At 28.8% G+C, this 13317-nt stretch overlaps 2 protein-coding genes across 4 annotated transcripts; one reads left to right on the top strand and one right to left on the bottom strand.

The window, feature by feature from the left end:
• Positions 1 to 891: 891 nt before the first annotated feature.
• Positions 892 to 2911, top strand: LOC105458126 (transmembrane protein 230). The gene is made up of 4 exons (XM_011703200.1): positions 892 to 1036; positions 1915 to 2027; positions 2195 to 2317; positions 2549 to 2911. The coding sequence occupies exons 2-4, from the start codon at positions 1935 to 1937 to the stop codon at positions 2684 to 2686; spliced, it is 354 nt and encodes a 117-aa protein (XP_011701502.1). The 5' UTR covers positions 892 to 1036; positions 1915 to 1934; the 3' UTR covers positions 2687 to 2911.
• Positions 2912 to 3532: 621 nt separating this feature from the next.
• Positions 3533 to 12647, bottom strand: LOC105458125 (protein PFC0760c-like). 3 transcript variants are annotated; one of them, XM_011703198.1, is made up of 12 exons: positions 12463 to 12647; positions 11348 to 12166; positions 11062 to 11265; positions 9327 to 10959; positions 8719 to 9136; positions 7867 to 8641; positions 7219 to 7473; positions 6420 to 6638; positions 5932 to 6114; positions 5592 to 5809; positions 5242 to 5397; positions 3533 to 3947 (listed from the first exon to the last, which is right to left on the bottom strand). In XM_011703198.1, exons 2-12 carry the CDS (start codon positions 11955 to 11957, stop codon positions 3738 to 3740), a joined length of 4881 nt encoding a protein of 1626 aa, XP_011701500.1. In that variant the 5' UTR covers positions 11958 to 12166; positions 12463 to 12647; the 3' UTR covers positions 3533 to 3737. The 3 variants fall into 3 exon arrangements, with proteins under 3 accessions (XP_011701500.1, XP_011701499.1, XP_011701501.1); XM_011703197.1 differs by having other exon boundaries at positions 12433 to 12646; XM_011703199.1 differs by lacking the exon at positions 6420 to 6638 and having other exon boundaries at positions 12433 to 12646.
• Between the last annotated feature and the right edge of the window lie 670 nt (positions 12648 to 13317).

The raw sequence follows: 13317 nt of genomic DNA, 5'->3' as shown, positions 1-13317 counted from the left end.
TTTGAATATTGTTCAGGATCATGAGCTTTACAACATGTATCAAGATCATGATCATTCGAGATTGTTTCTTTTATTTTTATTTTTGAAAATTATTTTTATTTTTTGAAAAAAGAGAAATATTCTCCAATAATCATGACACATGTTGTCAAGATCATGATCCTGAACAACATTCAAAAGTATCAGCCATTGTTCGGACACCTTGGATAATGCTAATGTCGACAGTACTCTAACTTTCAACATAACTCAAGATTTACTTAACTAAAATATATTTTATCTATGTGTTTTGGAAAGCTCTCGAAATAAGCTACAAGAATATGCAACGAAAAATGGGAGGGGGTTTCATTTAAAAAATTCAAAGTGACCTTGTGCAGTGTGCTGACCTTGACGACGCCATTCAGAGTCAGACCAATGTTATCATCTTATGTTCCCATCGAAACTCTACAACTTTTGTCTGAAACATTTTTCTCTCAAACCTCGCAATTTCCAAATATGTGACTGTTTAATATAAAATGGGACACTTACTGTATATATGTATGTATGTATATATATATGTAAAAATAGTTTAAAATAAAATTAACTGTTGTATAACAAGATGTAATATATAGAAAAAAATATTGGTCTAATAATAAATCATAAAATTAATAATATATTATTGACTAATTAGTAATTGCTTAAATTTTAGCAATTGCTAAACAGCTACGCTAACTCTGTAAGAATGTTGGTCTTTAATAGTATTTCGTCAGTGATCATATATGTAAAAAATGCATAAAACGGAACGCATCTTTTAATTAGTTTCATTTTCGATCATAGATAGCAGCGGTGAACAGCGAATACAGTAACGCCATCTTCGAGCGATTCGACGAATCATACTTATCTCCTATCTTCATACGTGTGCGCTATTTTTGTTGCTTGTGGTCACGACAGTGATAATATACGTTTGACGTAACGTCTTGGACACGGCGTAGTATATAATTTTATTTACGAAAGACTCTCTCTTCAACAGGCATGAATATGATCACCGCGAAATAATTTAATGGTAATAGTCCTTGTTATTTATTTAATATAAAATATATGTATGTACAAGTACATACAAAACACTTGACGCTTCGTTAGAACTGAAAAGAGAGAGAAAATTAAAAATCTTTTTTTGAATGTAATATTTAATTGTATATTGTAATTTCCTGCGAAATATATTGACCTTCGACGTTTGCACGATCAAAAACCAAATTTGTAACTGTAATTGCGGTTTCTTCAATAGGTTAGAGATAGACTGCTTTCGTTCCTACTTTATTATGTTATGTATATACATATATCGAAGATGACAGTTCTGATTGTGAGTCGGTTGAATTTTTACATACTTGACGGAAAGAAAAACCTTTCGCTTCTCTGACAAACTCATCGGAGATTAATGTGATGTAAATGTCGTCCGAATAATTAATTCCATACACATTATAAAATTGATAGTCAACGCGCTCAAATCCTTTTCTAGGCAATATTGATTAGGAATTGAATACGAAAGTATATACTTGTTTTTGTCGAACGAAGCAAAATGATTCTTGACGCGTTAGTCTGGTTTACTTCGTTAAGACGCATTTCATCAATATAAACTGATCGCAATTTTGCATTACGAAAGACAAGTAGCTTATATTTGCAAAGCGCGAATGAAAATTCAAAGCAAATTTTATTAGAAAAACTTGTATTTTTCTACATTTTTATTTTTATTTTTTTTATGTTTGACATAATATGCTTAGATGAGACAAATGATGAAATTATTGCAGTTATACATATATTTTAATATAAATACATAGTTATGCAGTAATATATTATGAACAAACAAAAGTTTTATAATGAAATTTCTTAATAAGAAAAATAAAAAAATTTAATAGAAATCTTATGGTGGTTTATTTTTTTCAGACTACATCCATAAAGCGAGTATGTGCAGAAAAAAAGTTCAAAGTGACAGACAATTTAACAACGTGGATTATACACAACTTACAGAAACCGATAATGGTTTCTTTGATTCACAGGTGAGTAAAAAAGCACAACTTGGCATTTAATAAAGTCCAGTTTATTTGCATTATTATTGCGCTTAAGAATATATTATTTAATTTCATCTTTTTTTATTAATGATATAAAATAAAAAATTATATCAAAATTATTGCATGACAGTAAAGTGATATTTCTTATATTTTAGTTTGTAAGCCCACCAGTAAAAATACCATGGAAAGCTATTACGTTAGCAGCTTTGCTGTTCGTCGGAGGCACTATTATGCTCATTATGGGAAGCTTGATTGTGAGTGGACACATTGATTCAAAAGTAAGGCTTATTTTATTATATTGTAGATTATATAAAATTATAGTTGTACTGTGACATATTTAAATAATTTTAAGCAAGTAATGTCTTATCTAGTATATACTCTAATAGATTTAAATATTTAAGATATGAAGTTAAAGAGTAGTTACATTTAAAGATACGAAAATGTATTGATTATTTTAGTACCTATCAAAATCATACATTGGTAAAACGAAAATTCTGTTTATGTTGCAGTATTCAGATCGGATGTGGCCAGTGATAATTTTAGGGGCCTTGATGTTCATACCAGGGGCTTATCATATGAGAGTAGCTATTTTAGCGTATCAGAAAGTACCTGGTTATTCTTTTGATGATATACCTGAATTTGATTAAGATTTATGCACATGTGCACACAGTACTTATTAATTCTATTTTTAAAAATCACTTTAATGATAAGAAATCTTTTGCTTATATAATAGTATTAAGTTTTTAAGTTGCATAAAGAATATATAAAAAAGTATATAAAAAAATATATTTTTTGTGCTATTTTGTATAGTCAAAATAGGGAAATGAAACGCATTTCTAGTAATTTATGATTATTACCATTGTGTTCCTGTATAAAATATTTTCTTTAACATTTACACAAATGTCAAAAAACTATAATGCAATATTCAATTATAAAAAATTAATAAAAGTAATTTTAAAGTAAATTCGTCTGTATTTATAAAAGTATTCATAAAAGCATTTGTGATTGAAATATAGCATTTATTACAAAAATTTACAGAAATTATACAATATGTTTACATGTTCATATTATTTTCTGCGTCAGATAAATATACACTAATGTGAATTAATTACTATATGTATACAAAAATTCTTAAACTTGTTTATTTATATCTTTATTTACTATGTATAATTTTATACATACAAAGTTAATAGATGAGTTTAGATAAAAATTTACATATAAAATTGACATGTGAACAATAAAACATACTTGTGTCTCTGCATGATAAAATGATTAATAAAGTTGCAAAAATGTCTGTAATATAAAAAAAAAAAATAAAAATGAATAAACAAAACTGTGTCCTCTTAAACTCAACGTCACATAATAGAGAAATAATATAAAAAATTGTAAATAAAGTATATGAAAGTAATAATATATTTTCTAAATATTTTATGCGCACATTTTTCATTAATATCCAAGTCTAGTGGTTAAAAAATTTGTTTTGAGTTTTCAATTAAACTAAATATAAAGAATGAATATGCTCAACGTTATAAAATAAAATATCTTTTTTAGATTTTTTTTAAGAAGTTAGAGCAATATCGCACAGTACTTTTCAGTTTTTCTTTTTAATAGTTAATATTAGTTGATACTAATAAACAGATATTAATCTGTTACTTGATCTCATAATGCACTGTTATCCAAGAATAAAGAAGTACGATATTAATTACAATGTTCGGTTTTTAAATAATTTATAACACTTTTGCTTTGTAATTTACATATTCTACTCTTACTATTAACTGGCATTAATAATATAGGTGGATCAAACCGTTTTTTTAAAACGTTTCTGATTAATGCTTTTGTGTCTGTAATAGCTTTATTATTATGGTTCTGTAATTCTGCGTAATAAGACTGTTCATTAATCGATTTTATCTGTAAATTAATAATATAAGATATGTGATTGAACTACAGTACAAATTATATAAAATAAAAAGGATATTTTGTCAGCAGAGTAATATACTGATTAATATGCCAGATATACAGGTTCCAGCCGAATAATATGTACAAGCAGACGCGACATAATTCCTTATGAAAAAAAATGTAGAATATAATTTTTTTTATTTTCGGCTTAGTTTTCGAGAAAATCCAGTTTGAAAATCTCCTCGTATGTATGCTGTTATAGTTAAGGTACGATTCGTTGAGTGACGTACAATACGTATCGTGTTTATAAACAACGCTCTACTATGCCAAATTAGTTTTCGTTAAAATACCATGACTATGAGCTACATGAACAGGGAGGATATGATCCGGGCTTTGGGAGTCTAATAATAATGATTTATCCTACTGTTCGCTATTACAGAGCGATATCCTAATCGAAGTTTTCCCGATCGAAAAATAATTCAGAGTGGAGCGGTCTTTTAGAATATGGATCTTTTGTACCGTAGCAATTCTGTAATCGATAAATAAAATTTTGTTTATTAAAAAGAGTGACCCAAAAAATCGCGTTTTTTTAGGCCTTTAATTTTGAAACTGAACTATGTGCTAAATGATACCTTATAATGAGAAATTAATTATAAAGAAATTTCAAGATGAGGTGATTGTTATCAGAGCTGGAGGAGGGAGGGGGAGATGAAATCAAAGTTATAGAAATATCACATTATAGAATTATCACAGATTTGCGAGATTCGGTATTTTAAGAAGTTGATATCAATTTTATGTAAATAACACTCGTTTTGGTTGTAAAAAAATCGAGTTTTCGTGTAAAGAGACGTAAATAAGTGACTCCCTTCCAGCTTGATAACAATTATCACCTCAACCTGAAACTTCTTTGATTAATATCACATTATAAGGTACTATTTGGCATACAGTCTAGTCTCAAAATCAAGGGCCCAAAAAAAAAACGGGCAAGAAAACCTTTTTTTTTGGGGTTAATTTTTTCTTTGTGTTCGAACTCAGTAGTTTTCAAATGCCGTGTAGACATTGTTTATAAACACGATACGAGTTATAAGTTGCTCGATAAGCCTTAGTTGTAACATGTGTACGCAGCGAATTTTTAAACTCGATTTTCTCGATAAAGCAGAAAATTAAAAAATTTTATTCTACATTTTTTACTTATTTTTTTTCATAAGGAAATACGTCGTGCCCGCTTGTACATATTATTCGGCCGGACCTTGTATAAAATGTTAAACATAATTTGTCAGAATTTCGTTTATAAAAATGTGCTTACCTCCAGGATAAGGTACACTTTGATTTGATGAGGTTTAGCAAACTCAATCGCATGTCCAAAATTTATTATAAGATTTTTTAATAATTGCAGAAATGTAAGATATATTTCTTCCTCTGTCAAATTAGTATTTATAATGATGCACGTTACTGGCCACAGCTATATTGTATGAATATATAATAAATATATTAATTTAATAAATAGTTAAATAATGTAAACATTATTAATGTTAAGAAAAAAATATGCTAACATATTAAATATGTTAGAGAAAAAGTTTTTATAAATTAGAGTTATAGCCTCTTTTTTTTACAAATTGTATCAATCTATAAATAAAGACAATTATATATATTTACCTTCACTGCTGGATAGATACCTATGACTTCTGCGTAATTATATATTTGTCTAGCTAGATTTTCGTCCATGTGAATTAATGTTGAAATTAGTGCACGACACGTTGCTGTACTTAACATAAAGGTATATTTAAGTATTAAGTTGGCCATCTCTGTAATTAAATTGGCATCTTTTTTTGACAAAGATAACATTATTAATTTGTCCACGTAACTAGATAAATCTAAAAAAACGATATTTTTTATTGTTATGTCATTAAGAGTAATAATTATAATTAATTTATGAAATAAGAGTATACCGAATCTTTTTCATATAAGAATATGTGCATGTAAAATTTTACTTTACCTATTGGGTAATACTGACTGCATTGATCTTTAAGTAAAAATTTAAAAAGAAAGAAAGCTTGTTCAACAAATTGATTACAAAATGAATCCAATAAAATGTGTATGATTTTGTTCCGTACAGACTCATCGTTAATGGTACTTTTAACATACCACTTATGACGACTAGTACATATAATATTCTTGTCTGAAAAAATTAATACAGATAAATAAATAATATATTTATAAGATGAATAACAATAAAAGAAAAAAAATTAATTTGAAATGTATTCCACATGTCGAATTTTTATAATTGACAATTCAAGAGTGTTCATAATGTCAAGAATGTTTAAAAGTCAATTATATTAAAGAATTTTATATATTAAGATAATATTAAGAGTATTTATTGAATGGATATTTTTATATTGCCAATATTTCTCATAAAAAACGCATATATTATCATTTGTATATTAAAATTTCTAAAAACGATCGAACTGTGCAAAGTAAACTCACATTTAAGTAAATCGTATGCTGTTAGCGCTTTTTTGTTAGCTAAATAAATCTCAGCCGACAGCAAGTAATACGTAGCATTACATGGTAAATCATGTATATTAAGTGATTGAAGCAAACATAATGCAAGCCCCCAAGCCCGATCGTCCACTAAACAGGTCAGAATGTCTAATCCTATCTCAAATAAGATTTTTCCTAGAATGTCGAAGATGCCAATTTGGACTGAAAAGTCCAAATGTGTAAATTAGGTAAAATTATAAATAAAATTTGTAGTCTAAAGTTTATTTTATTTATTTTATTATAATACGTTACATGTGTGATACATAAAATATGTCCAATACATACACTGTAAGTTACTCAATCAATAAAAAGAATATTCTTTTATAATTTAATGCATTTAAGTGGAAAAAAATTATAGACTGTCGTTAGTAAGTAAAAAAAAGATGTAGAAAGTCTTAGTTATTTCTATTATTAATAAAAAATTATCCTTATATATATATAAACTTTTAATACTTAAAATCTATAAAATAATATATATTATGTGTACTACGGCATATGTAAGCTTTATTTCTACATGTGCATAGTAATAATAGTTTATCATAGAATATAGAAGTTGATCTTCAAGTTAACTACTTGATCACTAATGTGAAATACGAACAATAAGAGGGGAAAAAAGACTTCAATAAAAGTAAAGATCGTTTACACAATATATATATATATATATATATATATATATATATTATAATACAATCTATATTATCTTATTGATATGTATTTTTTTTATTATTAAAATATTTATTACCTGTGCGACGTATGATGTTTTTTAAGTGTTGGTCTGAACGTTTTACCTCTGTTCGAAGTATAGTACAACAAGCGCGAACAAAAAATGTATTTTCTTGCTTATCATCTTCCTTTTCTGCATATTTTCTTAAAATTTTAATAACATAATCATAATCATTATGTAAAAGTCCCTTTTTAAATCTGTCTAAATCCACATAAAATTTCCAGAGATGCGTACTATTTCTATGAACCGATCGTGTTTCAGGTAAATCAAAATCTGGAAACAAATATGTACATATATATAATAGTCGTATGTATGCAGTGTATTTCAAAGATTTTCCATGGAAAATATATATACAGGGTGTTGCATGCATATATATATATATATATATATAGATGCATGACACATTAGGCAGTATAACAAGTTGTGCGGCAGACTTGCAGAGGCAGGTGCAGCTTAGTAAGTATTGAGTATTTACTTTAGTTTTTAGTATTACTGAGCCGCGTCTGCCCCTGCAAAGGAGCAAAGTCTGCTGCGCAACCCGTCACACTGCCTAATATGTATGTGCAACACCCTGTACATATATTTTCCATGGAAAATCATTGAAATACAATTGCATGTTCCCCTTTTTCTTTTCTTCACACAATTAACAATAAAATAAACAATTACCGATAGGTTGTAAAGTGTAAAATTCTCCGTTCATTTCCGCTGCATTCTTAATTTCATTTGTACTTTTGTTTATAAAAGTATCGTCATGTCTTGGTGATTCTGTCTGAGATAAGTTCACACTTCCGTCGGGAGATGCAATAGTTTCCCACAAGTTTTCTCCAAAATTCTGAATCGTAGGACCGGAGTTATTTTTAGTTTTTTCATTACGCAATCTTTCGAAATGTTCCAATAAGCCTTTGTCCACCATTGATATTAATATAATGTGCGGAACTTTACTTATTAAGTTATCGTAAATATCTTCAACGTCAATTGATTTACTCTCTTTGCAATCGAGCAATATCTTTTGAACGACATGTTTCAAGTTATCAGGAGGCAATCTCATAATTAAATTTTTTACAGTACTCCAATATTCACCACGTTTGATATACTGTTCAATACATGTTAATATGTTTACAAGATTATTCGGGTCATTGGTCGTAATGTATTCTAGCAAGTAATTTACGATCGTTTGTAATGACAACCGCCGGTTTAACAGTTCCTTAATAATATCCCGAATGATATCTCTCTTTATTGAATGTGTAAATTCTTCATTTACATGAATATCTGAATGAAACATTTGGTACACGACTAAAATTTGATTAGTCGTTAATTTTCGCAATACTGTTACATATAATGTTTTGCAAAAAAAATTATAACCAAAATACAATGCCTCTTGCAGGATATTTACTATCGTTTTATCGTCTTCCAAATAAATTACTTTAAAGAGATCCGAAAGCTAGAAATGAGATTTTATATAAAATATCAGTGTACAAGCAATTATATACAAGGAAACAAAATAATGAATAAGTATACCTCGTGTTTGTATCTACATTGAGTGAAGTTACAGAAACCTTTCTTTAACCTTGTAAAGCAATATCCATGTATAAAGTTCCTAAGAGTATTCTTTTTTAACAATTGGCATTTTGGTATTTCCACGTTTTTAGTTTCAGGTATTACTTTTGATGCAATTCTAGTTTCAGATACACAATTTGTGCGCATAGTCTGTCTCGATTGATTGTTGAACTCTCTTTTTGTTTCATCAGCTCTATTCAATTTTTCTACACTATCTTTTACACATTGTTCATACTCCTTATTAAATTCTGTTGCATTTTGTTTTACATATTTATTAAAACTGCTGGTAGTCATTATGTATGGTTCATCAGAATGTAAAGATTTAATTGATTTGTTTTTTGAATCTTTATTTGGTTCTTTTTCAAATGAATTTTCATAACTGTAAAAAAAATTAAAATTTTAATTATTGCAAACATCGTAACTTATAAGTAACTTATAAGACAGAGATTGATTTATTATTAAATTGTAAAATATATTCATTAAAAAAATTATATAAACCTTTTAGGAAGTTATAAAATATTACAATATAATATATAATTTCGTTACATTTTTTTAAAATTTATACTTACAAAGTCATGTCCATGGATTCTGCAAACAGAGAAATGCAATCACCATCATCATTATCATCATTTTTATCATCACTTTTGCTATTCGTACATTCTTGTATATTATTATTTTCGTGATCACCACTTTTTTCTGTTTCTGTCTTTTGACTTAAATGTTGCGTTTCTTCTATGTTCTGTAACGTGCTATCAGCACGTTCCGTGTGATTGTTGTTAATTGGGATGGTTTGGATATCTTTCTCTTTATTCAAAGTTTTATTTAAATTTGGTTCTTTGTCGTCGAAAAAGAGCGGTCTGTGAAATTCTTTTTTCTTTGTTGCCTTTGTTGGAGTAGTTCTGTCATTTTTATCATTTAAAATTGTTTGCTTAGACTCTACACTATTTTTATTATTAATTTCAGTTTCAAGTTTCGATAGTTCGGGAAATTTCAATCTTTTTTTATTCAAATGTTCTCGTAAATCCGTTTTTTGTCTGGAAACATCTTTTTCGGATATGTTTGATTCTACTGTTACTATTGTATTTGGAAGATTATTAGATTCTTGATTATTTAATGATTTATCATGTGTTTCATTATTTTGCAGCCAAACGGTTCTATTTAATATTAATCTCTTTTTTTTATTTTCCAACTTTAAAGCAGTTTCCTCTGCAATACGTTTTCGATTCTGTTTTGTTGCTTCATTTTTAGCAAATATTAATGAGCTGTTGACATTACAGCTTTCACTTTCGTCCACAAGGTTTGAAGTGTTCTTGTTTAAAATGTTTTCAACAGAATTTATTTTGTTACTTTTATCACCCTGTAATATGTTCTCTTCACCATTATGTAGTCTATTCAATTGTTTTTGGCAATTTAAAGTGCATTTTTCATATATTTCTGTTGATATACTGTCAACATCACTAACATTTACATTATTATGAATGTTATTTTTTATTTCTATCAAAGAATTGATGTTTTCACGATCAATTCTTGTACTATGAAATTCATTATTATCTGTATTCTTATTTTGTGAATTAATATTATTGTTAAGAGCTGATGTAGATTTTGATACTTTCAATATATCGATTGATGTATCTATTTCAGATGTGTGATATTTTTTTTCTTTGAGAACATTTGTGAATTCAAGTGTATCAATGTGAGAAATTTGCTTCATACTGCTGTTAGTATTGCTAGACCTATTTTGCTCAGAAGCACTACTCTGTAAGCTGTCGTCACTACTTACTTTCACAATTTTTATCGTACCTTTTGGTAAAATATGATCTTCAGTTATTTTTGGTAAGTTTTTTTTAGTTGTCCTTGCATTATTCGCACATTGTTTTTCAATTTTTGTTGTAAGAAAATTAGATGATTTCTTAGTTACATGATTAGGCTTAGACGTTGGACAGATGTGACTTAAAGTAAATGATTCTGAAACATTTGTTGTTTGTACAGTACTGTCTATAACCGAAGATGTAGTTTCTTTGCTTAATTTTGTTTTTGCTGTTGTTTCTTGATCTTGAGATCCATACATTTTATTATATACAGCAAAAAGATTTTTTACTGAAAAACTTGCATCTTTAGGCTTAATAAGATCAGTCTCAGTATCGTCAGATGTTTCAGAAATTTTACTTCCTACATCTGTGTCAATTATATCTGAAAATTTAGCTAAAAAACAAAATATTTTTTTAAAGACATTTTAAATTATAAATTTTTGAATGTCTTGCCTTCTCATAATATTATCAAATACAAAAATTAATATATACATACTGTTTTGATTCTTTATGCATTGTTCCATTTTTAGATTGCAAACTTTCCCATTACTAACACTGTACGAATTACGTATCATATTTGTACACTTCTTGATGGTTTCGCTTATCTCTTGCATCTTGACGTTATCAGTAGTATTTAAATTCTTTTCATCCAAATAATTGTCACTGTTGGAACTGACTTGCATCGATGTCATATTTGTATCTATTTATTAAAAGAAAATGAATAAAATAAAACATTACATATACTATCCGATACAACATAAATATAAAGTTTATCATGTTACCTGATTTAATAAACTTTGGCTTTTTTCCCCCTCTAGTCCATTTTGCCTTTTGCCCTTTTGTTTTTTTATTAATATGTTTTCTATTATTTAATGGCACAGTCTTCGTTTCTGCATAACTACATGAAGATATGGTAGATGTTTCATCACAACTTTTACTCAATAAAAAGGATTTATCACTATTATCATGCTTCAATTGCTTCTTCTGCGCTATAAATCCTGGCTGAATTAGTTTGCGATTCTGACGGTACACTGACAACGATACATCGTCTAAAAATTCATTAACATTTTTACATTCTTCATTTTTCCATTGAGTTAATTTTTTCGGACGACCCCTTCTACGAAAAGTCTTATCCTGCGTACTATCTTCCCATATGTTTTCCTTTTTTATCCGTACATTAGAAGAACCTTTAGACGTATTGATACACGACGACGAGTGCTCTAATTTCTCCGTTCTCTTTTCGGAGAGATGCAATTGATAACGTTGAACTAGATCTTTATCTAAAGCAATGTTATGTAATACAACCTTACATGTACGAAGACCTTTCAACGTTTTTAACTTGTTATTATCGTTTGCTCGTGTCATGTCCCTCTTGTTTTTTGTCTGTGCCATTCTGTTGTGATAAATTAGTTATACATACGTTAGTGGCTAATGCCTTACGAAAGACCAGTTTTCGAACTTCTTCTCGTGGTCGATAGCAACAAAGTCCTTTGTGCATTTAACTTGCAAATGCGTACTTTTATCACTCTCGGATCTTCGCGAAAGGTCGTTAAACATATTTCTTCACATCACCGTCGAGAGATAGTCAACTACCAGCCAACCTAACGGAAATGTATCGAGTTTTTAACAGAGAGACAAAAAGCAACAGTGCACAAAGAGAATAAAAAAAACAAAGCTACGGTAATGGGGAAGAAGTACACCGAAAGGGTATTGTTAGATTACGTGAAGTAAGCGGCCATTATAATGTTTCTTTCGGCCTCCTCATGATAAGTTTCTTTTTGCAACAAGAGCTAACGTCTTTTATCATACAAGATTTTTTTCACATTAAGTACATATATTCAACGTGATATTACTCTATTTCTGTTACCTGTATCCAAAAACGTACGCATATGTGTACCTCTTGGCTAGACGTCTCTTAGAAGCTCATAACGGACATACCAAGTTACGCTATCAGTCTCGGACCGGACCCTCAACCGCTCTCAACAAAATCTTTCCGTTCGCCATGGAAAATTCGCGGAAATATTCAAGCGTGTTCACTTCGAGAATCGCAAGCATTTATATCGATACCTAGTGACATCAGCGCCCCCAATTTATCTCAACTACGTAGAACAGCGATCGACAATTGTATTTTATCGATATGTTCTTCCCTAAGCAACTCCATCTGGGCTGCGTTCAGAAACTTCGTTCGCCTAGGTGTATCTAGATATTAATATTATCCTTATTTAACATTCGGTGAATAACAAGAATAACATAATGTACCGTGAATTCCTGAATGCAGTCCTGCATCTCCGCGTTATCATTCGGGACTGTTTATCGAACTATATGTATATATTATATAGCTAGATGTTTTGAATGAGTGCTTTCCATTTGGTGACACAAATCGACATAAACGTCATTCTATCCTTCTTAGCATTTAGTGAGTAACAAAGATAAAACGATACTTGTATCGACTTGTGTTACTTGGATAATAATTATAATGTATATATACACCGACGATATATATATATATACTGTTAAAGACCGTCAGCCTCACAGTCGGCTTAAAATATTTTTGGCCCAGGGACTAATATTAAAATGGACCCTCTTATTATTAAATAACAACAATGATTTAAATACACACATATTTTGCATTTGCTATTTAAAAAATGTGATTATTCGTATGACTTTTGTCGTTTCTGCTTAAAAGGTACAAGACAGTTTTGAATACTGAAAAGTAATAACATATGAAAATAATTCACATTTTATTGAAATT

The sequence above is a fragment of the Wasmannia auropunctata genome, unplaced genomic scaffold (genome assembly GCF_000956235.1).
Source record: "Wasmannia auropunctata unplaced genomic scaffold, wasmannia.A_1.0 LD334670.1, whole genome shotgun sequence".
NCBI lineage: Eukaryota > Metazoa > Arthropoda > Insecta > Hymenoptera > Formicidae > Wasmannia > Wasmannia auropunctata.
The sequence above is the reverse complement of the archived record's forward strand: the minus strand, read 5'-3'. Positions and strand labels throughout refer to the sequence as shown.